At 38.7% G+C, this 24,948-nt stretch overlaps 2 protein-coding genes across 8 annotated transcripts in view; both read right to left on the bottom strand.

Annotated features, from left to right (window-relative positions):
- Window positions 1-7,030, bottom strand: part of chd9 (chromodomain helicase DNA binding protein 9) — a 74,476-nt gene extending 67,446 nt beyond the window's left edge. For 4 of the 6 annotated variants that reach the window (XM_011493380.4, XM_011493383.4, XM_011493389.4 and 1 more), the window contains exon 1: window positions 6,661-7,030. The gene's annotated coding sequence lies outside the window, so the exon portion shown is untranslated. Of the gene's footprint in view, window positions 1-5,932; window positions 6,118-6,419; window positions 6,547-6,660 lie in introns of those variants that run through there. The other 2 variants (XM_020700328.3, XM_023953640.2) reach the window with 2 other exon arrangements.
- A 2,130-nt stretch (window positions 7,031-9,160) lies between these two features.
- aktip (akt interacting protein) lies at window positions 9,161-14,602 on the bottom strand. 2 transcript variants are annotated; one of them, XM_011493367.4, is made up of 10 exons: window positions 14,427-14,602; window positions 13,760-13,877; window positions 12,916-13,124; window positions 12,681-12,745; window positions 11,769-11,869; window positions 11,409-11,497; window positions 10,728-10,826; window positions 10,297-10,404; window positions 10,150-10,210; window positions 9,161-10,040 (listed from the first exon to the last, which is right to left on the bottom strand). In XM_011493367.4, exons 2-10 carry the CDS (start codon window positions 13,805-13,807, stop codon window positions 9,930-9,932), a joined length of 891 nt encoding a protein of 296 aa, XP_011491669.1. In that variant the 5' UTR covers window positions 13,808-13,877; window positions 14,427-14,602; the 3' UTR covers window positions 9,161-9,929. The 2 variants fall into 2 exon arrangements, with proteins under 2 accessions (XP_011491669.1, XP_004067364.1); XM_004067316.5 differs by having other exon boundaries at window positions 12,916-13,127; window positions 14,427-14,601.
- Between the last annotated feature and the right edge of the window lie 10,346 nt (window positions 14,603-24,948).

Genomic DNA, 24,948 nt, shown 5'->3' with positions numbered 1-24,948 from the left:
TTTATGTCCTCATGCAACAATGTTTTTTTAACAAAACATTTTACTTTATACATTTTCCAACTTGAAAAGTAAAATACTTGAGAAAAGAAGTTATTTAAAGAAAAATAAACAGCAATGTTTTGACATATTGCTGTCATGATGTAAATATAAAACAAATTAAATAAATGTTTGAGTTCATAAAATCATCCCAGAGAAAGTCTCTGCTTCAACTCCCGCAGTGAAAGCTGCGTCTAAATCTGACTCCCGTGTTTCCATCTCTCTGACAGAATTTGAAGCCAAAGCCCCTCCCCGCCTCTCTACCTGTTCACCTGTTCATATCCTCTGCAGCAGCGAGTCGTTTTTCCCGCTCCCCTCCAGTGTGTTATACACAGAGAGCGCTAAATAGGTCATCATAGCAGTAGGTTGACACGATAGTCGGGGCACTCTAGCGCAGATTCTAGCGCAGTCCCCCCCGTGCACACAAATAGCCAGACAGACCTCTCCTCTTTAGCGAGAATAGCAATAATAATATCATCATTAATTAACGGAAAATTGATGGACTTGGTGAGTTAAATATGGCAGATAACGTTTATATCTTGTGGGACACAAAAAAATGCAATCCGATAGCAGAACCATTGAGGTCGGATCTTAACGATACTGCGGTCTTGAAGAATGTTGCCCCGGGGCTCGTTCAATACCGGGCTCGGTACCCATCCCTAATGACAACGATCCCAAACATACTGCCAGGGTAAAGAAGGAGTGGCTTCGTAAGAAGCATTTCAAGGTCCTGGGGTTGCCTAGACAATCTCCAGATCTCAACCCCGTTGAACATTTTTGGAGGGAGTTGAAAGTCTGTGTTGCCCAGCGACAGCCCAAAAACATCACTGCTCTAGAGAAGATCTGGATGGAGGAATGGGCCAAAATACCAGCAACAGTTTGTGAAAACCTTTTTAAGACTTAAAGAAAACATTTGAGTGCTGTCATTGCCAGCAAAGGCTATATAACAAAGTATTGAGTTGAACTTTGGTTATTGATCAAATAGGTATTTTACATCATAATTTACAAATAAATTCTTTAAAAATCTCATATTGTCTCTCATAGTTTAGGTATACCTATGATGAAAATTTACAGGCCTCTCTAGTTTTTTTTAAGTGGGAGAACTTGCATAATTGATGGCTGATTAAATATTTTTTTATCCCAGTGTATGTCCTACATCACATTTAGAATGCTACAAGAATATTTAAAAACGTCAAAAACAATTTTCTTGGAGTGGGTCTCTAAAAATCCATACCACAGGAAGCCTCAGGTATCACCTGTGTAACACAAACAATGCAGTCAAGACTTTCTGTACCAAGACACCTGCATTGCTTCTTCAGTCATGTGACGATACCATCACAGGTGGAAAGGAAAGTAAACAACTCGCCAATAACCACCACAAAACAAACTGCAGGCAGAGAGGGTGAGTCAGACGCACACGTGCAACTCAGCAAGTGTCAATGCTCCAATAAAAGCTGAGTCTGCGAATTGCCACAGGTATGCTGGAACTGTCTGAAGCGTTCAGGTAAGACATTAGGGAAAGAAAGTTCAGCTGCCATGAACTGGAACTCTTGACTATGCCATGACCCATTAGAGTGGGGATTTATTCCAGCATGGGAATTTTATTTAGCCACAAACTTTAAACACTGGATACTTTTTAAGGCTAACAAAGAAACTATTCAGACCATTGAGAAACCAAACTGCTGAAGTGCAGCATCAGCCAGCATCATTTTGCAATCTCTTCTAATAAATCAGAGGAACACAATGAGATGACAATATAATAATACATACCAGTGTAATGAGAGTCACCTCCTAACTTCTTAAGTCACATGGGGGACAATTTACTCACAGAGGTTAAATAATTCCTAATGTGCAAAGAATCAACAGGGGCATTCACGTAACAGTAGGAATGCGTCAGTTCCAAATTTTCTTGACCCCTTCCAGTTTTTTTTGCGTAGTGTCAGCTATCAACACCTTCTTTTGTTAATTCCCATGTTCTTTCCAAGATGAATAGACAACAAACAATCAAATATCAATTCTTTTCTTTATGAGAACTTTTATATTGCAAGAAATATTTCTCATTGCAAATCTTTTTCAAAACCCTTTTTTGCCTTTTAGGCTGCGGAAATAATGAAGGACTGAGAAAAAACAGAAACAAACTAAAAATAAAAACAAAACTACATTTTTAAGCACCTGTTATTTTATTCAATTTCTTTTTTATTTTTCCATTTCTTCTTTATCCAGCACATTTAGCATTTTATTTAGCAACTTAGAACTAGGTGGATGCCATCCTTAACCTGCCAATTCCTGAACTCTGTTTGGTCACTTAAAATCAAAGAGAGTGCATCTCTAAATTGTTTTATATTCAATCTGGCTTGATATGGGATCAGTTTCAGTCAAAGACTGGACATAGTACAGCGAATCCCTATACTGCCCTGCTGCAGTTGAGAAGTTATGCTGCATGAAGATAGAGGAGATTGGCTCTTTAAACCTAAAGGTTTGTTCTGAGTGCACCAGTTTGAAGCAGCACTTGCTGTGGGTTCTGGAAAGTCTTTACAAATAGCAACACAGCATTTATGTTTTGGCTAACCCTTTTAGAAAACTTCAACCCTAACCCTGCATGGTGATTGCATGCACATATTAGTGACCTCCTGTGTGGGTGCATCTGACAGACAACTTGCAAAAGATTAAATGCATTCGACTGATTCAGATGCATGAAAACAAGAGGGAAAAGAAGAGATAAAAAAAGGGAAATATGAAGTACTGCTTGGCTGAACACTGATCAAGACCAACCCCAAACGGTAGCTGGAGGTTTATGATTGTCCAGGCTCGTGGAGGGCTGTAGATTTGAGCAACCACCTTAAGAGTTAAGGTAAAAATGGAAAATGTGACTTTCTTGCGTGTGTTAAGTGCATTGTAAAGTACAGGTGATGCTGTCGTACGGTGTCCTTATGCCACACCCTAGTTGTTGGTGAGGTAGAAGTACTGGACCTTTACTGACTGCAAACAAATGCCACACGCAAGGGGTGTGCACGTGGACGCCCGCACAAACTCTGATTGTCTAATTTCCTAATTTCTAACAGTCAGGCTGCAGGTAAACATTCTGCAAGTACCGCACTTATCACTTGAACAACACTAACGGGTTCCCTTGCGCACTGGGCAGGATCTATACAACATGCCTGGCGACACCTCCTTCCCCCATATTTACGTGTTGTTTAAGTGTTTCCTACGACCCCATTATTTGAGAAGCACCGTCTTAGTACAAAAGCATTCTGCTGTTCATTTTTGTTTATTTTTAAACCTTGTATAAACAGGGAGTTAGAGTTGTTTATCACAGGCTATGTTCACACTACAGACTGAAATGACCCAATTCCAATTTTTTTGCCCCTATGCGACCTGTTTCTGATCTTTTCATGTCAGTCTGAACGACACAGATCCGATCTTTTCAAATGCGACCCAGGCCACTTGGGTATGTGGTCCTGAATCAGATACGTATCCAATCTTTTGAAATGCAACCTCTGTCTGAACGGCCAGGTCACCTGTCTCCGATAAGTCATTGATACGTTACAAACGTCATAATTCTGCATTGAAGTAGGCGGGAACGAGAACACAAACATCAACCATTGCGGACAATGCTGCTGAGACCAGTCAGTGGAAGGGAAGCGAGGTCACAGATTTGATTAATATTTGGGGTGACAGCTCTATTCAGGCCAAACTCAAGGGCTCTTACCGCAACCAGACGGTTTTTGAAAAAATTTCCAGCAAAATGGCCGAGCGTGTTATTGAACATTTTTCTGCGATAACTTTTTTCTCCCCTTTCTGACCGTGGTCAGAAGCGCGGGGGAAAGAAGGCGGATCCTCATTCGGGGTCCACTTCCCCGTTTGGACCCTCAGATTCTCCAGAGCGGGTTGATAAAGAGTCAATAGCAGTTCTTCTGGGGGGAGCCTTCTTTTATTACTGTTCTCCTCCCTCCCTAACACACAACACTGCCCCTCAAAGAGGACAAAGCTCGTGCAGCAGCGCAGTAGGTAATACTGCACTGCTGCACGCGCTCTCTCCTCTCTCTTACACGCATGCGGCCCCAGCACACACACATCCCCATTCCACAACAGTGGGTACAGACAGTCCTGGCTCCAATGCCTTCTGAAAATGAGAAGGTTGTAATTCTGCTGGCTCCTTTGTGAAAATATATTAAATAATGCAAAAAGAGCTCCGCTGTTGACAACACTGTTGTTGACATCCATTGTTAACGTTTGCTACTTCCGCAAACGAGTGACGTTGTTCACCGTTGAGTACTCTTCTGCACGTGCGCGTCACTTCTGGGTAATTTCACAGTCACACAGTAGATCACAAAAGTTCGCATTTAATTGGAAATGTGAACGGCCTTGCAAAAAATTCGAATTTGTTCAAAAAAAATCAGAATTGAGCATGAAGCCCTGCAGTGTGAACGTAAGTTCTTCACTAATTTAGGGCTTAATTTTCAGTCTGTTTTGAAGGATCACATATCTATGCATGCACTGAGCTTTAATAGCGATGTAGCATACATTTGTGGTATAAAAGATCTTTGTTTTTTTTAAACGGAATGGAGATTGTTTTCTGCTTGGTTATCTGGAGGTTATGGAACCAGGGTTTTCCTCATCCCTTTTTACAGAAATGTGTGAATAAAGCTTTGAAGAATAATTGATCGAAATGTACTGAAAGCCTAAGGCTTCTGTTCCAATAGGCTTCTTAAGCCATTGAAACTCCACATCTAATGCCGAGCAGAAAGTAACCAGGCTGACTGACCAGGCATGAGAAGACACCTCGTTAAATTCTGCCAGACCAAACTGGTCAGAAAGGTCTGTCAATTCCACTGTAATGAATTCTATCTAAAATGAGAATTAAAATGCACCTGACACCACACCCATCATGGGAATTAAGAAAACTCTCATCTATTTTTATGTATGCCTGAGGTCAGACTATTTCCCCGGCTTCAACTGAACATTTTCTGCCTGGGGTTGTTCAACAACCAGTTAGCATTTACCGGTTCAAACTGTTCACGCTGGTATGAAGCCATTCCTGTTTCCAGCTTAGAAAGAATGCTGTGCCAACAGCTTGCTGCAGAAATTCTTAGTTTACTTCAGTTTTTAGTGGTCCGTGTTGTAAGGATATCAGCTTGTGTTTAAAACTTGGTGATTTAGTTTGTTTTATATTTCTCTTGAATGTTCGGCCATCTGTGAGGAGAACTTTTGACCAAAGCCATAAATCAACGGGAGCTTAGTGATTGTTATTTCTGTGCTTGATCGCAAAAGACAGAGGAAAAGAATTGCATTGAAACATTTGTAAACCTCTAAAAAAGGTTGAATTACAGCTAAATTTAAAGTAGCAAGGGGCGTTGAACAACCCGAAGGTGCTACCTGCCCCTGCTGCTCCCTTTTGACCCGCCCTCACTGGTTGAGCGGCTTCTGCATACCCCTCACTCTATCCATCTCCCCATATAACCCTGGTCAGAGCTGTTTGGGGAAAAAACTCACTTTTAAAATGGCGGCTTTTCTTCTGGTTTTATTTCCATAGCAACCTTTTTCTTTGGTGCCCTGGGGATGAAAATAAATTTGTAGCTGGTGCTAAAGGTAATTTTCCTAAAAAGATGGTGGTGTCTTCCCAAGAAGGGAGGTGGGGGGGTCCTCTATGCCCAAAATGCATATTCACCAGGTCATGTAAGGTCAGAAATTCTGTGAGCCATAATAAGCAGCAATTCCCAAGTAGGAAATATCCCCCAGCACTAGGCCTGCACAATATACCGCATATTTATCGTTATCGCAATATCAAGCACGATTGATGCTAGCTTATCCACCATTGTGAACGCGCTTTTTGAGGGGGGGGGGGACTCCCTGTTGATTGTGAATGGGAGTTTGACCGTCATTCCAACCCACCTACCGTGAGTCATTTCTGCCTCCGGAGTGACCCGCATCCTCCTCACCTGCCGCCAGGGACGGATTTCTCACAGCAGTTTGCGCCTTCAGCTACTTTCAACCAACCGAACGGAGCTTTAAAGTTCGCCTTTATCTCTTGGTTGGGCCGTCCGGGCCGAACTGGTTGTTCGGATTTAGAAAAGGTGTCGTGACGTTGCCTCGCGGGAGAGGACACGGAGGAGGAGGAGGAGGAGGGGGAGGAGGAGGAGGAGAAGGGGGCAGGAGACTGATGAAGAGGCTGCCCGCCGGTGATAATGTCCGCGACAAGCCCACTTCGCTTTTCTTCATCTTTACTTTCGAATTAACGACCCAGTTCACGGAGCGGTTCTGCCGGAGTCCGGCCAGGCGCTGTCAGTTCAGAACCAGCGTGGTCACCAAGAAACACCGCCTCGGACTACTTAGTTTATCCAAAAACACACACAAAAAACAAACTAAAGACGAAAACCGCCCACCTTGAACCTCTAAAAGTACAATGACGTGTCCTCTTTTCGAGCGACTTTGGTCCAAAATCCTGATAAGTTTGTCAACTCCACTGTCTCGTCTCTCTCTCTCTGCCGCGAGGATCCGCACTCAGCTGAGTCGAGCCTCACTGACTGTCCGACAACTGACAGCTGAAAGCCCCGGTGACGCTCAGCCCTTCCCGTCCGAAAGGATCCCCGTTTCCACCCGCAGCGCTCGCGGGGGGCTTCTTACCTTAAAACAACCACGAAACGCAACTCCGGCCGTCAGTGTTTACACAGCGCTATCGGCGAAGTTGTGTCTGTGATGATAGTTGCACTCCTGTTGGCGACCACGGCACCGCCGCTCTGCTGCTGCTGACGTGACTGTGATAACGCCTCATTTGCATATTAGTGAACCCGTTTGTGATTGGACGGAAGACCATTTGCCGAAGTGGCGTTCGTTTTGGTCAAATTTAACAGCGGCCCCCCCTGGGGCGACAACTTTGGAGATATTCCCTGCCGAACTAGTTCAAAGAAAAGCCGGGTTTTCACAAGGAACTGAGGGTGAAATCCCAGTTTGGACAGAGTGCATAAGATGGCCGCGTCGGCGCCACAGCCAATCCGGAGAGGTTTTACTTTCATGGAAAGACAGGAGTCGCTCCTCGGTGAGAGCGTGACAGGAGTGGGAGAGATGTTCTAGGCGACAACACAGCGCCCTCTGGTGGCCGGCCGTGGGAGTGACAGGCTAGAACGGGCCCCTACAAGTAGAATTCAAATGCTATTTGTGTTTTTAGTCGCTGTCCGTTGTGGCGAAGAAGCAAAATCATCTGATCATTAATAAACAAAACTTGTTTTTTGGTGATAACGTAGATGCCATTATCATGAGAAAACTGTAAAGGAAAAAAGTAGGGTAGGCTGTTTTCGGCTTCCAAATGATACTGCATGAAAAAAGTTTGGAATCCTGCCCCAACAGAAAAGCAGTTAAAACAATTCAACCTTGGTTTGATTTGATCTTTACAAAAGAGCTTTTATTTGTCTCTCATCTCCAGGGAAGTTTAATAATCTGTTGTTTTACTTGAATGAATTTGCACCGTATGTAGTGTCATTTATTGTATGATGTTCTGAATGTGCCGTAATTGCCAATAAAGTTATTTTAAGTAATGTTTTCCAACATGTTTCTCTTCACAATCAAAGGGGGTACCTGAGTAAGAGTAGTGTTCCTTCACAATGATACTGCCCCAGCGGAAGTATAACGTATTCAAAAAATATTACTCAGGTAAAACTATGGAAAGTTTATGGACTCTTAGCAAAAAGTAGTCTATTTAAGTGTACTACAAGTATAAGAGGAGTCAAACAATCCAATGAAATTGATCATGCAAGTTATTTCCAAATTTTGCAATGAATTAATTAAAGAAAAAAAATCACTTGAAAGTTTTGTTGGCATTCACAGCCTTTCACTGAACTCCATCCATCTTCTTTGCCGTTTATTCCCTTTTGGGGTCACAGGGTTGCCGGAGCCTATCCCGGCCACTTGGGCGTAGGCAAGGGATACCCTGGACTGGTCGCCAGTCTGTCGCAGGGTAGAATATCCTCAATCACACATCCATTTGCTCTCACACTCACACCTATGGACAATTTAGAGTTGCCAATCAACCTGTGTAGCGTGTTTTTGGATGGTGGGAGGAAGCCGGAGATCCCGGAGAAAACCCACGTATGCACGGGGAGAACATGCAAACTCCACACAGAAAGGTCCCCATTGATGTTGTGTTTTTCATGTCCCCCAGCCGGGACTTGAACTGGGGGCCTTCTTGCAGTGAGGCAAGAGCGCTAACCACTGCGCCACCGTGCAGCCCCGCGCAAACACTGAACTGTAGAATAAAATTAGGGATGCACAATGTCACAAATCTAATATGAATCCAATATTTCATTGTGTCATCCTTTATTGGAGATATAAACCATAGTCTTTTTATTGTATTTTTTGAGTTCAAAGTGAACTTTTTACTGTTAAAGCATGTTTTGATCCCATTAGATTCAAAACTTCTCAAGATTGCAGGTTTACTGAAGCACTCATTGAGGTGTAGTCTAAGCTAACAGATTGACAGTTTTTTTTCATACTATTTAGTTCCGGTAGTTACTCGCCATTATTTGTCAACACTGGTCTACGGACTACATTTTGGTGCATAGAACAGGTGGAATTTCACAACCAAAATGGTATCCAACCAGAAACAGCCAGTGACATTACAGATGTTTGATTTTAAGGAAAAATAAAGTACTTTTAAGTACTAATTGGAGTGCACATTTATAGCTACTTACCCGTAGGTCAATTTAAAATGTAAATGACAATCCAGCTCTCTGCATAAAATCAAAACATGTAACCCATTTTACACAATACATGTCAAGTTAAAGAATCGGTTCAGAATCTGACATTTAAGTCTCAAGTTAGAGCAAAGTCCAAAATCATTTCAAGAAATCTTAAGTAGTTCAGGAGAATTCACGGAATATTTGCATAATTTTAGATAAAAGTTTCATAAAGAACATGATTAAAAGTGCCAACAGCCCCTGGAAAACACTACATTATTTGTTGGCTGTAATTCTATGTTTTATGGCTTTATCTTTGTTTTCAAATTACTTATCAGCTTGTCTAAGTCTTTCAAATCTCCAACTGCTTTAAACAGTAATAAGCAAACAATGATAAAAACAAATCAAATTCATCCTCAGTCAAGTAAATAAAAAAATAACATGATGCACAGACATTTATTTTGAATAGAATTTATTTAAAATACATTTCAGTTGCTTAGATAATCATGGAATTAAATTATTAAAAATTTCCCTCCACAACTTAAGACAGAAATCCCACAATAAATGTTTGCCCCGTGGCCTCAAACTGCTCAGTTTTCCAAGGAAAACTGTAAACGTTCCCAAGTAAACGGCGAAAAAGAAAAAAAACAAAAAAAAAAAAAAGGAAAAAAAATGTTATTAAAAAGAAAAAAATGTCACAGCATCCATTATTTGCACATACATTTTTAATAATAGGTAAAGCATTTAAAATTACTTAAACCAAAAACAATACAAGCTTACCTAAATGGTTTTAAATTTAAAACTCGTCTCCTCTGCTTTATATATATATATATATTTATTTATAACTTTAGAAACTAAGTAAAATAGTTTATGAAGCGATAAAAATAAACAACTGCTTGATTGTGAACTTTAATGGTAGGTGAAGTGGCTACTGCTTTTTACTCACTTCATTCTTTCTGAGCAGCAGCAAAGTGCTGCGTCTAGACATCCATCCCATAATCAGGTCATCTTTACCCAAACTTAAATCCCTCTCTACGCCAATGTAACCGTGACGATGTGCCAATTCACCTTTTCTTGGTCCAAATTTCCTTCCAGATATGCCTAAAACCCTTTCAGAGTTATCAAATAAAGGGGAATTTAAATTAAGTACAGCTTCTTTACACAAACTCCTGTCAAACGACGCTTGCATCTCCCTCTAGTGGTTGCTGTGTGAACAGCACAGGTTCAGTTCTGTGGTGGACTGTCGTCTTTGCTGAAGGGCTGAGTTGAACCAGGTTTCACCCACGACAACCCAGACACCTGCATTCCCTTGTGCTGCTGCTCCTCCGGACGTCTCTGAGGCACAAAGAAGAAGAAACCGTGTCATTTATCAATCCAATGCTCGCAGCTGGTGCTCTGGTTCTGATGAACGGAAACTGAATCTAGAAAACTGTGCGAAACTAACTTTGTATGCAAACATCCTTTCCTTTGCTTCTTCATGAACAGCCGGATTCCACGGAGAAAAACTGGAAGGAAAGAAACATGAATAGACGTAACACTAGCTTCCCTGACAGAGTACTACAAACGGTAGTGGTGAACTCTGTTAACCAACCTTATTGCGTAAGGATCATCGATCTTAGGCTGGTCAAAAAGATGACTGTTGCATAGCTTCACACTATCCACCACTTTGCTTTTGAATAACTGCACATCTTTTTCATACCTGAGATGGGGAAAAAACTTTTAAAGACACATTGAAGAAAAAAAAGCTTTTTATAAGAATAAAAACATACCTGCATTTGAAATCAGAACACTTAGATGACTAGATTTGGTTCAGAGAACTACTTGTGTTTGCTGGTTTAGTGAAAAATCTAAGATCATGTTGTCAATTCATAAAAAAAAAAAAACTATCAGTGCTTTTACAGTTATGATGTAATAAAGTACAGAATTGAGTCATGGTGTTAAAACAAAAAAAACAAAATCAACTGGAGGTTTTCAGAAAGAGCCTGAGCACAGAAACAAACCAAAGAAAAAGTGGAATCTCACAGGACAGCAGCTTCTGGGTTCAGCGGCTCGGCGGTGTTGATCTTGTAAAAAACCGTGCGTGCGTACATCAAGACCTGCCAGATGTGGTTGTGATTCCGTCTGCAAAGGCAGAACGAGACTGATGAGGCTCCATTAGAAACCTGCTGTTTGACAAGATCTTCAGTATTTAAGTGAAATAACGCCATAAAGACAATTATTTTAATTTTCAAATTACATTCAAGTGTGAGTTTAAAACGATCCCTTTTCAAAGATATCTTTTTACTTTATTCAGTTTCCCATAAAGCAGTGTTTAAAACTCCCCATTTATGCAAGTTCAGTTCTATGAAGCTGCACATCCACACGTCTCATCACTCAGAGTTTACATTTTTAATATTAGCTCTGAAAGTACTAAAGATACATCCACATCTGCATAATAGCACTTAACATATAGTGAAATGCAGTAACATTTAGTTGGGGCATCAATCATTTATTTAAGATGTTATCTAAAAAGTTTGTTTCACAACTTGGGAAGAGAACACAAGTTAACCAGAGGAGAGATACAACAGTTGGGTAAGTCAAACCCAAAGATCTGTCTGTTGAGCTTAAAGCTCATGGCAGTAAGATGATTGACATAGCTGACGTCAGCAAAAGGTGAAGAGTAACTGTTAGTCAACGTGAAGGAAGCCCTGAAAAAGCAGATACCTCCATTTGGTAAAAGCTCTTCTGACATCAAGTTCTCCAGATACCGGGTCCACCAGTGGATGAAAGACTGGGATGTCAAATACTAGTTTCTGAGATAAAGAAGAAAAAAGAAAAAGAATTTGCTTAAACAAATCTAAGAACGGATTTACTTACGGTCAAAGTTCAAGCGGCCAAGACCTAATACTGTTTAATGATCATGTTCTACATTGTTTACCTTGAAACGATTCACTTGACAAAAAGTAAACAATGCAAACAACTATCAGAGTTTAGGATTGTTCTGGTCATTCACTGATGACCTCCCGACCTTTGAACAGAACAACAGAAGTGGCTGCATGAGTAAATGGACTGACTGAGACTTACGGGGCACTGTCCGTCTGGATAGTTGTCAGGAATATACACAGTGAATTTGAAGACCCCGTCCTGGTACAGACCGTGTCGGATGAATATGACTCCAAACCACACTGCAGGTGGAGAGACGGTCAACATTTAAGAGATTGAGTCAGTCAAATCCAATGACCTGCTTAAACAACCAGTGAACAGAATGACCTTTGACCCCCGGATAGATTAAAGTACAAAATAGAAAAAAAAAAATTCTTATAAACAGTGGCATGTCATAATAAAACTGTCATTATTTTATAGACAAATGTCTTTTCTTTCAGTACTAAGAGTACTTTAATTCAGTCAACCCTGAAGGCCCCACCCCACAATTATAAAGCAATCACCAACTAGTTAATACTTTTACTGGAATTGTGTTTACCGTAGTTCTGAAAACACAACCAACTATGCTGAGCTTCAAATCAAGAGGCTTCAGGCAACTTTTACTAAATGGCTTTAAAAAGTTTTTTTACTTTAAATAACATGGTGTGGTGCTGTAATCAGGAGGAATGGAAATTAATCATTAATAGATTGAATACAAATATGAATATAATACAAGAAAGAGTTCATTTGAAATTATAATGTGTTTGTTCTCTTTTTCTCCAATTGTTTCTCTCAGACCTCTGTACGTTTGCGTATACATTTATAACTATACAAACAGCGTAATGATGCTATCCAGCAAGCCAAAATCTACTTTCCTTTTTGAGGAAATGGCAACACCGTTTATTTATTTTTTTTGCTTTAGCAGGATGACTTGTTACTTTTGACCTACAATATTTATTTCTCCTCAAAGACCAAAAGAGTGAATTTCATTCATCAGGTTACTGACAGCATTCTTTTTTTATTAACATCAACAAAATTCCAACTGTAAGAACATTAAAATAAGGAAATCCTCACTTAAAGCAGACTTGTACGATGGCTGAACGTAAATTCCAGGGAGTTTCTGCTTTATCACGAGTGTACTGCAAGTCACAAGGCAAGATGTTAATCAGTATGAAAGAAAAGAACTTCATTTCTTTAAGTGTAAGAATCTACAGCACTACAACCTACGTCAACTATCATAATGACAAAAGGAGGAAAACATTTCCTAAAGCTGAAGCAGTAACATGTAAAAGCCTGGACATTCACTTACAACTCAGCCAGAAGGGAGTACTCCAAATAAAAAGGCCCGTAGGAAGCATGTGTGCCATTGGCAGACTGAGCCGGAGTGCCTGCTGGTGAGTGTTTGGTTACCGGCGCTGTATTCTTAGGAATGGGGGGCAGGTGTTTCTTGGGAAAGTGAGGCCGGGCTGGACTGCTTCTTTGTTCTCCATGCCCACTCTGCTCTTCATTATCAGGCCTCTGCTGTTTTGAGCAAGAAACATGAAGAATCCCTCAAATGTTTTGGATCATGACATGGATGCTCACTATTGGAGTCTAGCCATCGAGGAGCTGACAATTCTGTGCCCAACTGCACTCATCAAAAATGCTAAAAAAAATCATTAAAAATGTTAAATCTGAACACATTATTATAAAACATGATTATATTTAACTGTATCTGGTTCATATGGAGCAAACACGAGAGAAACCAGGATGAAACGAAAAGTGACAAAAGGGTAACAGAGATTTAACTATCCCAGGAATGTTTGCCGCCATCATCATCATCATAATCATCATCATCAGAGTAGAACTAAAGCAAATAGAGTTTACTTCAACTAAAAAGTCATAGCTTATCTAAATGAGCCACTATTTAAGTCAAATATTCTTACAGAAAGCATTTAGTTTGATCAAGACTACTAATGTTTACAAATACTTTTGTAGGAAACTAAGCTTAAAGCATTCTACATGTTACGGAATACTTTTTATTAAAAGAGAGGAACCAAGCTTTTAACCTTCAGCTTACTCTTTAAATTTTGAGTATAAATATTTGGAATCTCAAAGTACTTACTAGTAATGCTTCATTAGTATGAGAAAGAATGGCTTAAAAAAAAGCATACCTTACGACTTGGGTTGGTCGACATGCTCCAAAAAGGATTACTGGTCATTAGTCATTCATGGAATAAGACTGATGCCTGTTGTTTTCCCCAAGAAAGCAAGCTGTGTCAGGGCCATCCGCTGTAATGGAAGATAGAAAACACAAAAAACTGTTGCAGTGTTCGACCTATTTTTGCTATAAACTGCAACAACGTAACTGCATTCGAAAAATCCATCTAGCTGGAAATCTATGTATAGAAACACCAAAGCTGACAAATCCTGAACCGAGACAAAATGTGAATATTGGAGGAATAAAACTGGAAAAACACATCTGATACCAGCGTCCAAACAATAAACTATACAGTGACTAGAATCACGATGGTATTTGACAACAAAATACCTGTCACAGACAGACAAGCAAGGTGTACTGTAGCGCAATGCTAGCACACCCTAAGATCTAAATATCTTTACATTCCCCCCCCCCCCCCCCCCGACACGTTTATAAATGTTAATACGAGTGAAAAAGAGTGTCAGAAGTCAAAGTCTGAACATAGATATCGTCTGAAAGTCAATGTTTTTAACCTATATTTATTCGGTGTTAGGATTAGCTTAAAAGCTACACTTGACGTTGCTAACTTGACTAACGCGTCAAACATGTAAAAATATTTTTAAACACATTATTTAACCTACCCTCTTTACATTAAAATATGAAAAAAAATATTTTTAACGTATATGTGAACCCATGTTCACTTCATTTTTAAAGAAAACCCCTCATCTGCTCGAAGCTCCTGTAGATGTTATTGTAGATAGCAGCAGGCTAATGTCTGCTAGCTAAATAACTTGACAGACACAAAAGCCAGAGTTCAATCTAACCTAATGATGGGCGTGTCTGTTTCACAAACTCGCAAAACGATTGGTCAGTGGGAAAGCCATCGCGGCAGGTGATTTGCTGATGCTTCCGAGGAAAATCTGTAACCTTAAAGGGAAACTGAACTGTCAGGTAAGGGGGAAATGTTTGGTTTACTCAGATGCGCTCCAAAAAAGAAGACAGATACAACATACGTAATTAAAAAATATATAGATAAACAAATAAAAAAAACTATAGTTTGCAACCATTTAAAGAGCATAGTCTCTATGCCCAGTGTTCCCCCATGAGCTTTTTTTTGGGATCAGTCAGAGACATGAGACATAACTTTAGTCCAACACTCCCATATGGAATTGTCGGTATATTTTATGAACAAATCAGTATGTCACAAAATTTGGATTGATAAAAGTTTTTGGTCATTATGACACACTATGAATGATAATAGAAACATCATTTCACTTGAGGCCTTAAGGTTAAATTAAATGATAGAAAATAATATATTAATGTGATAAAAGCAATCCCTCGGACTTGGATTCAAAGGTCCTTTAGTCTGGTATAATGTTCAATTTCAACTTCCATCTCTGTGACTTTATGGTCAATCGGTTAATTCAAAACTTTCAGACTCATTTCTACCATCTTTACTTGTTAGAGAACTATTTCCAACATCTTCCAAAAGTAACAGTCCATGTCACAGTATTACACAAAAGAGGAAGTGTGCAAGTTAGGATGTGAGTATGTTTAATACAATTCTTTCAAAATACAAAGAAATCCAAAATCATTGACATTTATCATGCAAGAAATAAACATTTTGGTTTTAAAGAAAATAATTGTTCTTTTTGTGAAAACAATGTAGATCATTTGTTTTTTAATGGAAATATGTTAATACTTTTTTGGGAAGTTTTGTTTTTTTAGTGCTGCTCAAAGTTCCCCGTTCTCTTTCAATCACAAAAACATATAGTATTATTTGGAGTCGTTTCTGGTGATAAATTATTTGATTTGGCATTTAATATTTTATCAATATTTGGGAAATGTTTCAATCACAAGAGAAGAATCTCAAATCAAACATTATTCAATACATTCCATAAAGATATTTGTTTATATTTTAAATCACTAAAGTTTATGCATAAAAAAATCAAGAAAATTGTCCACTTTCATTGAAGATAGCATGATGTATGACAATCCCTATGATGTATGACATTTGTACTAGAATACAATTCTAATTTAATTAGTTTTTTCCCTTTTTTTCTGTTCTATTCATGTGGACATTCATGTGATCTTCTGAAGTTCTAACAAAACAAAACAAACAGAAAAAACACAGTACTTTTAGATCCAGAAAACTTTAATAACCTAAAAATAAATTTATTTACTATTTAGAGAAAAAAAAAGAAAAGGAAAACATACAATTTGTTTTAAAGAAAAAGCCTAATTTAGGTTAAAAAAATATATAGCTTTATCAGTGAGGGACCTTTTTTTTACTAATTATCCAGATGTGTATTACATATTACACATACATGGATATAGATATAGAAATTTATAAAGCATACATGGAGCGCCACAACCAAGTGGCTGGAATAATATACAGGATCATGTGTGCAGAATATGGACTTGAAACCCCAAGGTCGAAATGGGAAACACCTCTGTTCCTGTGGGACTTTCAGACTTTCAGATCCAGACTGATAGGATGGTAATGGCGAACCAACCAGACATTGTAGTGGTGGATAAAGAACAGAGGAAAGCCGTTGTGGTGGATGTGGCAGTGCCAAGCGATGGGAACATCAGGAAGAAGGAACATGAGAAACTGGAGAAATAGCAGGGACTTAGAGAAGAACTGGAGAAAGCATGGAAAGTGAAGGTGACAGTGGTGCCTGTGGTCATTGGAGCACTCGGGGCAGTAACCCCTAAGCTGGATGAGTTGCTACAACAGATACCAGGAAAGACCTCAGACCTCTCAGTCCAGAAATCATACTGCACAGGACCTTCAAGCTTCCAGGCCTCTGGTAAAAGACCCGAGTTTGGGTGAGAAACCACCCGCAGAGGGTGAGATTTTTTTTATTTTTATATCATGCATAATTATATTGCAGAAATGGACATTTTAATAATAATTAATTCTTGTAAACCTTAAACATTATTGATCTATTTAAGATCACTTATGTCTTTGATTTCACACAGATGCTAATTTAAGGGAAATCTTAAGCAGAGGTAGATAAATCTACTCTTCACACATGAGCTGCTTTTTAGTATTTAAAATATTCTGCTAAAGAACGGATAAAGAATTACACCAAACAACCAAGATTTAGAAAATTACTCCAAAAAGAAATTGTAGATGTACAATAAACCCTCACTTCTTTTCTTCAATAATTATAAAGTACTGAATGCCACTCTCACATATAGTATGTGCTTGTTTATGGTAAAATCAACTTAAGGTATCTCAGGAAACTTTAAATAAAAAAGAGATTCTACACCTCTCTGTCTTCATTTTGTTAATATTAGGTGTAGAAGGCAAAAATTCCCTGTGGTTTTAGATGCATACCCATCTGTGTCACTCATTTTTTTTGGTTTTTACCACGCTTCATTGGCAGTTCGTCCTGTTGATTGATTGATTTCCCAACAATTACCCATAATTAGTTTTCTGGTGAGAGAAGAAAAAAAACTAATTTAATGCATGGGTGATTGCACTAATTGGGAGAAATAGTATTGTCCAACTTTCAGAGTAAATACAAATGATTGACTCCATTATTGTTAACTAATTATACACTGTTCCAAGTACACTTCACTGACAAAGGTAATTAATGTCCGCTTTCCCTGATTGGGGCATCCCACAATGCAAGGTCACTGGCACTTTTTTGGCATATACAAATAAAAGAACACCTCAGAACAAACAAGTTTGTGCCCTCTCTGCCTTCTCTGCCCTCACTGACATTTAGATAAGCTGCCTGACCAAAACAAGGAAGCAAGTATCCACACCAGTGCCTCTGTAATGAGTTTTTTGTCTTTGCCATTGATTCTTTATCTAATCAATTATTGCGACCTTGTTTGGTCAAACAAAGTTACTAATAAATCCAATTAAAGGGTGGAGATTGGTTTGCCTAATTGAATATGTGACCCAGTTGAGCTCCTTTGGCCTTTTGTTTTAAAAACGTTGGAATCTTTTTGTTTTAAAGATTTTTTTTTTTGTGTGTTCCAACACTGAAAAATCTGTAAATTATAGAGAACAGGATATACCTTTTAACAGCATTTTTAATAAATAATGTTAATCTTTTGTACAGCAGTGTTATAGCTTTTTATCCTTTGTTTTCTTTATAAAAGATTTATATACTGTGGATCCATCTTAGATTTCCATGAACTCACCTGCAGCTGGTGCCAGAATTCAAATTTAAAATGAAATATGTTCCCATCTGTCACCACATTTCTTCAGAGAATTTTAGGCTCCTAATTCAGATCCACAATTCAGTTTAAATGACATTTAAAAATTACAGTTGGCAGTCCTTGGGGAAGACTGTCTTGACAGCACATAGCAAAATAAGGTGAAAACAGATGACTCCACATCCAAACAATATGTAATAACAATGTTAGTTTGAATAAAGAACCCCTAATCTAGATTCAAATGCAATATTCATTTTCAAAAGAAGAGTAACTAAGGAGTAAAGGTTAAAAAAAACAGCATCTGCCAAAGTCTTCATATAGCAATAGTCTTTCTTATCCCTGAGGCTATGGCCTGGCTAAAACCTCTGTGCAGCAATTATTTGCTGTAATGACTGCAGTTCAAATAAGCCCAGAGATTTTATTAAACCAAATGAGAGAATCATTGCTGTATTATCGCCTTTTGATTGACAGTGACAAGTGTTGGGCAGACTCGAATGTGAGCATGATGAAGAAGCTCTCAGCAAAGCTCTTGATAATGTTACCCCTAAAAGTCCTCAGGAAAATCTCAGCCAACAGACGGAGAGAAAGCTCTCGCATATTAATTCCAATTGTCAGATCCCACCAGCGGAGGAAGAGGGGGAGAGGGTGGGGGTTGGGGGGGGGGGGGGGGCTAGTTGGGCAGGCGATCCCGGATGCCCCTTCATTCACAGACTGGGATTTTGCACAACTAATGAAAAAGAAATCCAATGTGCTGATCATATGCATAAATTCCACCTTATAATATTGATGAAATAGAAATATTCATAATAAAAATAAAGGTCACTTACTGCTGAAGCTAAGCTTCCTAAGCTGTAACCTTTTGTGAGAGCAGTTGTCAGGTTCCAGTGATAAAGCAAAAAAAAAAAAAAAAGGGAGGGACATAAAGTTTTTAACCGCAAAGAGGGTCGACAGGTGACGTTCTGCCTCTGAGCTTCTGTGCCGTGGCAGCTTGGTCGTAGATTTGCCTGCCTTCAACACCAAACACTGCAGATGTGTGTTCTTTCACAGTCTTTCAGAGTCCGGTGCAGAAGGTTAAAGGTCATCCACAGAGTCATAGTTTACACAGCAGATGCACTGCTCAGGGATTTGTCTTTTCTGGTTAATAAAGTACTAGGAGATATGAACATCCGCCTTCCCTCTCATCACTTCTTCTCCGTATGTAGGTCACCTGGGCTTCGGCAGGTATATGAGCAGTGGAGCAGAAGGGTGGAGGAAGCCATGTCTCACCTCTCAAGGACGTTCACAGAATTATTATTGCCCAGTGCGACTTCCACACAGAGCCATATGCATCATATGCTGGCATTTATTAGTGGCATGCACTAAGTGCAGGCCATGTTATTGAATATTGAATATCAGCTGCAAGCCACATTCGCAGGTCCTAGAAATATATTATATTAAGAAGAAGCAATCTCATTTAATAACACCAAAACTAATAAAAGGAGAGCAGATTGGAAATTAAATTTATGTGTAGAGCTTGGCAGCGGAAGTTCTTCAAAAAGAACAGCTTGGTCTGTCGTATGCAGATGTTTCTCGGCCTTAACGCTGAGGTCTTGGAGACATTTTTAGCCTTCTTTTTTTTTGGGAACCTTGTAGCAGAAACAGCAAGTGTGTTTTTTTATGCAAAAAATGTAGAAAAAGTACAAAGTAATGCTGTGGCCATCTTAAGCAAATGGAACTAAAGAGATTTGACTGAACGCAAAACTATTATCTGAGCACTACTACTGATTTGTTGGAACAGGATATCCAATTCATGCATATTTTATTATCTTTAACATAAGAATGTCAAGTTAACCCTATATAACCATTGGAATCACATTACATACATTCATTTTTGAGACCCCTATATCATTAGCATGATCAGAACTTTCCCTTAAAGCTCATTGTCTTGTCTAACTTGGTCTGTGTTTTCTGCCCTGTAGTGCATCATTGTTCCACTAGGGGCAGTAAAAGGGTTTTTCCTGCTTATTTTGCTCATGGCGTGAAAAGTTTAGCTAATTTTAAAAAAACTTTATGGTGGGGATTCCTCATCTATTCTTGTTCTTGTGGCCCTGCAACAGACTGGCGACCTCTCAAGGGTCTAACCTGTTTTTTCCTAATAGTGGCCAGGTTCGGATTCGACAACCCCATGACCCCGTAAGGGATCAAACAGGTTTGGAAAAAATGGATACCTGAAATAATGTAAAAAGTGTTAATAATGAACTCCTTATACAGTTGCACCATGTAAAGAATGTGTGGATCTGACAGTGGGGGTAAACAAGATGCTTTTCTCCTGAACACTCATGTCAAAGGTTCATAAATTAACATTGTTGTGAGTAAAAACTTACCAACTTACCCAACATATCATAGTTGATACTATATTTCTATATCTCATAAAAAAAGTGAAATTGCAAATTTATTAAGTACATTTTATTAAAAAACAAACAAACACAAATTTAAAATTTCTCTCAATTCTTTGATGTAGTGGGCTATAATAGGTTAAGAAAAAAAAAATTTGTATCAAAAAAATGCATGAATTATATAAAAAAAACAAAAAAACAAAAAAAAAAACAAGTGTTGCAGCCACTTGCTAACTCCAGGCCCGGTCCAACAATGTGTCAATGTTGACTCCTGGTGTAGCTGCGACTGCCACTCACCGCCTGCTCTGCCACGTTCCAGCCATTGATTGCATCGTACGTCTTGGTCTGTACTTCCTAAAGCTTCATCAACAGATGCAGCTGCAGAATTGATTAGCAGTGAGTCAATGGCAGAATCTCTTCGGAAACATTTTTATTTATGTGTGTGTTTATGCGGATAGCTTAGAGGGCCATTAGCAGGATTACCTTTGAGGTTTGGCTGAACGACAGATGTTCAAGGAGGACTTAATCAATTTGACTACAAGAGGCTATATTAAACAATTCAACCTTTATCGTGAGATTTTTAAACTATCTGTTGATATCATAGGTACACATTTTATTCATTTCAAAATAAAACTCATTTTATGTTGTAGTTTAATGTTAAATACAACATTTTCATACTCCCTTGTTTTGGCCATTAATATTCATATTCAACACATAAATAAATATTAGACCAATGAAAATGCATGAATATAAATAAAAGAATAAGAATAAAAACAGCAAAGGCTCCAGAAAAGGCTGGTTTCAATTTTAATTTGGAAGGAGCTGTGCATTAAATAATACAAGCAACTGTATTGAATTCACATTCATGTTTGATATGGATATTTTTCATCATTTTTATATAGTCTCAATTCAGCATAAAATTGATCCTTTCTAAGTGAAGATCATGTTCTTTTTTTTCTTTTCAATTTTCTCTTTTCCTCTCATGAATCAAGCAGTGCATAAATGAGACTCGCGATCTGCCTTTCAAGTCCGTGCTTATGCTTCCTTATCTGCAAACCCATTAAAATTAAGTCGAAACACAAAATGGTATTTAAAAAGTTTAAGTGAAACAATTTGCATCGGGAGTGTGTGAAAATGCTAATGCATTCTTTCACTAAGCCTCACAATCACTGTCATCCATTTTCGGCTCTGATTGTTTTCCGCATGGATGCCTTCATTCATTATTGCAAAATTATAAACATAAAGAATATCTCTGTATTAATATTTCTTCTTTTTGTGAAAGCTCAATCAACCATAATGTCCTAATTTTTTCTCTGTGAACCTCATTTTTTATTATCTCACTACTCAAGGAATGGATGTCCCAAAAGGGATTTATTTCATTTATCAGGATTATTGAATTAAATTAAACGAGACACTTCCCGCAAGCTGAACGGAGGTACCTTATCCACTTAAAAGGAAGGCCTGCTCCTCGCTGCTATTTAGGCAAACGCATTAGGCAGCAAATGCCTTTTGTTGGCTGAGCCTTGGATCCTGCATAATTCATTTGTTCATTAAGAAAAAGCAGTGAAAGTGCTTGAGGTAAGTGGAAAAGGTCATGTATTGAATAGATCTTTAATTAAGGTACTTTACAACCACAGTTACACAACTGATGACATATGCATCATGTTTGTTTACAAGGAGACTCAGAAGGAAGGTAAAATGACAGACTGACTGGAAATTAAAGAAAAATTCTTGATATTAGGAATATTTCAGCCTCACTGAGATATATTTTAAAATCATTTTTCTAATGTGAAATGGGAATTTGGATTACTTGTTTAAAAATGTTTTCATAAATGCCACAAAAAACCATAAGAACAGAAAAAGTCAAGAATGCTATGATTGTTATACATGTGAGCACCAGCAGATGGCAGACTGTTTCCACTGATGAACACCAGCTCATGCTGAACGTCTGCACCTTGATGCCATGATGTTGGACTCCCAGCCCTCACTTCTGTGAAATGAATTCCCGTTAAAAAAGGCATTTTTAAAGCCAATGCCAGCGCTATAACAATCATCTCCTCCACGCCAAACCTTCACACACACCCAGGAGTGCAGTGTGCAGGCAGACATGTGGCGGCTGCCACAAACAAAGGCCCTGCACTCGCCGTTCCTGTTACCTAAATCTCCTTATTGTTACAGGGCGGCATGCCACAAACAATTAGACCCACAGCCCAGAATGTGAGGTCTCATGAATCCCCCAGTAACGACAGCAGTTCAAAATCCCACAAACACACCTGCATATAAGTGTATGAGTGTGTGTGTGTGTGTGTGTGGGTGTGTGTGTGTGTGTGTGTGTGTTTGCGCCTCCTCCTCTCTGTCCGTTTCTGGCTCACTCTGAAATTATAACACATTTTAAATTGGCTGTGAAGCTCTTTTTAAGAGCAACAAAAGGAACACGGAGACAATCTTTGTGGCCGTCCCAAAGTCAAAGTTCACCATGGTGACAAGTCGTAGGGTTTTATTGAGTTTATTTAATTATAGAGGGGCACCAATGCTGTTCATTGTTAAGGACACTTTAAAATATATTTTTTTAAATTTTCCTCCATGTCCTTTGTTACTCTTTTTCCAACAGTACAGGTATCTGATCTCATGTTTTGCAAATCAGTCACTGTTGATTACAAGGACACACAATTCACTCGTCTTATCAGACCAGACAGATGCTGACAGGTTGGATAGTTGACAGAAACAGAAACTCTACTCCTGTACCCTGATACAGCCATCAATACCCATGAGGCCGTGTGTCATGCAGCCAGCATCCTGAACAGTGTTTCACATAGCTCCTGTGATAGGAAACCTCAGTGAGAGCCCACACTTCATGTCCTCACACTAAGCTCTGATGTGGCAGCTTGCTAAATAATTTGTGCTTCTTTACCGGGGTCATTGGATAGAGAATCTGGTCTTTGAATTATTAATTGAGAGACAATCTAAGCAGCCGACTTCAGTTTCCTCCTCATTTCAGGCAGATTGTGTGCCGCTGTCCCCTCTTCTCTCATACTGGCCTGCATCTAAATCGTCTAGGTTGAAACCTTCATCATAAGAACGCTATAGAGAGACTGGGGTTAAGAGGATCTTGACCTGAGGATGACCCGTACTGTCTTGAAAAGGAAAACCACACACAGCAACAGAAACTATTTTAGATTTGTGGATAGAAATAAAACAACAGCCTATTACCACTAGGGCTTTGTTTGGCTACATAATTGCTTTTCATTACCCGCTGCACAATTGATACTCAGAGTGTAGGTTGAAAGAAGCGCAGTTGTTTGAGTAAGACTGACTATGAGATTCTCTATTGATACAGCTGTGCCTAAAATCCGATTCTTACAAATGTCTGTGTGTTTGTAAAAAAAATAAACTGGATCAATCAGGCAGCAAGAAAGTACTACAATAGGTGGAGAAAGAGGCTTGTTCTAGCTGTGGTTTGATTTTATGAAGTGGCATATATAGTATGAGCAGACTGAAGACATTTGAAATGCATTCCAATTCCTTCAATGTTTACAAGTCCATCTACTTTTTGTCTTATTGTGTCGATAAAGCAACACATCCTCTCTGTTAAACACAGTTTCAGCTATAGATTTCTCATATAGATTTCACCCTATTAGTAAGGTATTTCAAGAAAGTAGCCACATCCTTCAAGTTGATTTATTTGACAATCACATTGTATTATAAAATAGAAAGTTTATAAGAGGATATAGAGTATTAAATTAGGAACTTGCAAATCAGTCACCACTCTTTAATAGATAAAGAGAAACTTGATTTATTCAAGAGAATTGACAATCGCAACAAAAATAAACATGTTAACTAGTACTTACCTGAGACTTATCAATAGTGCCAAGACAAAATAAATGAAATAAGAACTACGGTCTTGCCTCTGGGCCCAAAAATCCACAACTCTAAATAGAACACAGGTGATGCTTTAGACATCTATCCATTATCTGATTCAGCTAAGTCCCTTTTTAGTTACTGCCGGAGCTTTCCTGGCTACTGTTGGACAAAAGGTTGGAAATATTGCCAAAAAAAAAAAAAATACAGAAACAAAAAGGAAATATTGCCAGTCACAAATACATTAAACTCCAGAGACAATTCAGAATTATCAATTAACCTGTGAAGCATGATTTTTGACTGTGGGAGAAAACCCACACATGAGCCAAGAGAACATGCAAACCCCACACTAAAAGGTACCTCCTGGGATTCAAACCAGGGCCTTTGCTGTGAGGCGAGAGCGCTTTGCCCACACTTCAAACACAGATTTAAAATATACAGTTTTATTCAGTAGGTGTACTGACTCCCAACATCACTGCCAGAGTTCATATTGACTTTTGTAATTTAGATAGAAAATGACTCCAATAAATATGAATTTGTTTTGCAAATCTATGTACCAACACCCTGTAAATACTTTTCTAAATTTTTACAACTTTTTTTGTTTGATGAAGTTCCAAAAAATGCTCAAACAAATTGGTTTGCATTTCAACTAAACCTTTTCAAACAGATTTAACATTTTTTTTAAATCACAGTTTCTGATGCTTAAATAACATCAAATAATTTTTTCTTAGGGGTTCTTGGCCTTGTTCTT

Source organism: Oryzias latipes, chromosome 3 (assembly GCF_053564925.1).
Source record: "Oryzias latipes strain Hd-rR chromosome 3, Olatipes_Hd-rR_3.1".
Taxonomy (NCBI): domain Eukaryota; kingdom Metazoa; phylum Chordata; class Actinopteri; order Beloniformes; family Adrianichthyidae; genus Oryzias; species Oryzias latipes.
This window is presented reverse-complemented; position numbering and strand designations above follow the sequence as displayed.

Excerpts from the sequence above, each read along its gene's own strand:
- aktip (XM_004067316.5), bottom strand. The coding sequence starts at position 13,807 with ATGACCAGTAATCCTTTTTGGAGCATGTCGACCAACCCAAGTCGTAAG. Across the intron at positions 11,870-12,680 it reads ATCGTACAAGTCTGCTTTAA|TGTGGTTTGGAGTCATATTC; the intron begins GTGAGGATTTCC and ends CTCCACCTGCAG. Across the intron at positions 10,041-10,149 it reads AAAGGATGTTTGCATACAAA|AGACGTCCGGAGGAGCAGCA; the intron begins GTTAGTTTCGCA and ends TTTGTGCCTCAG.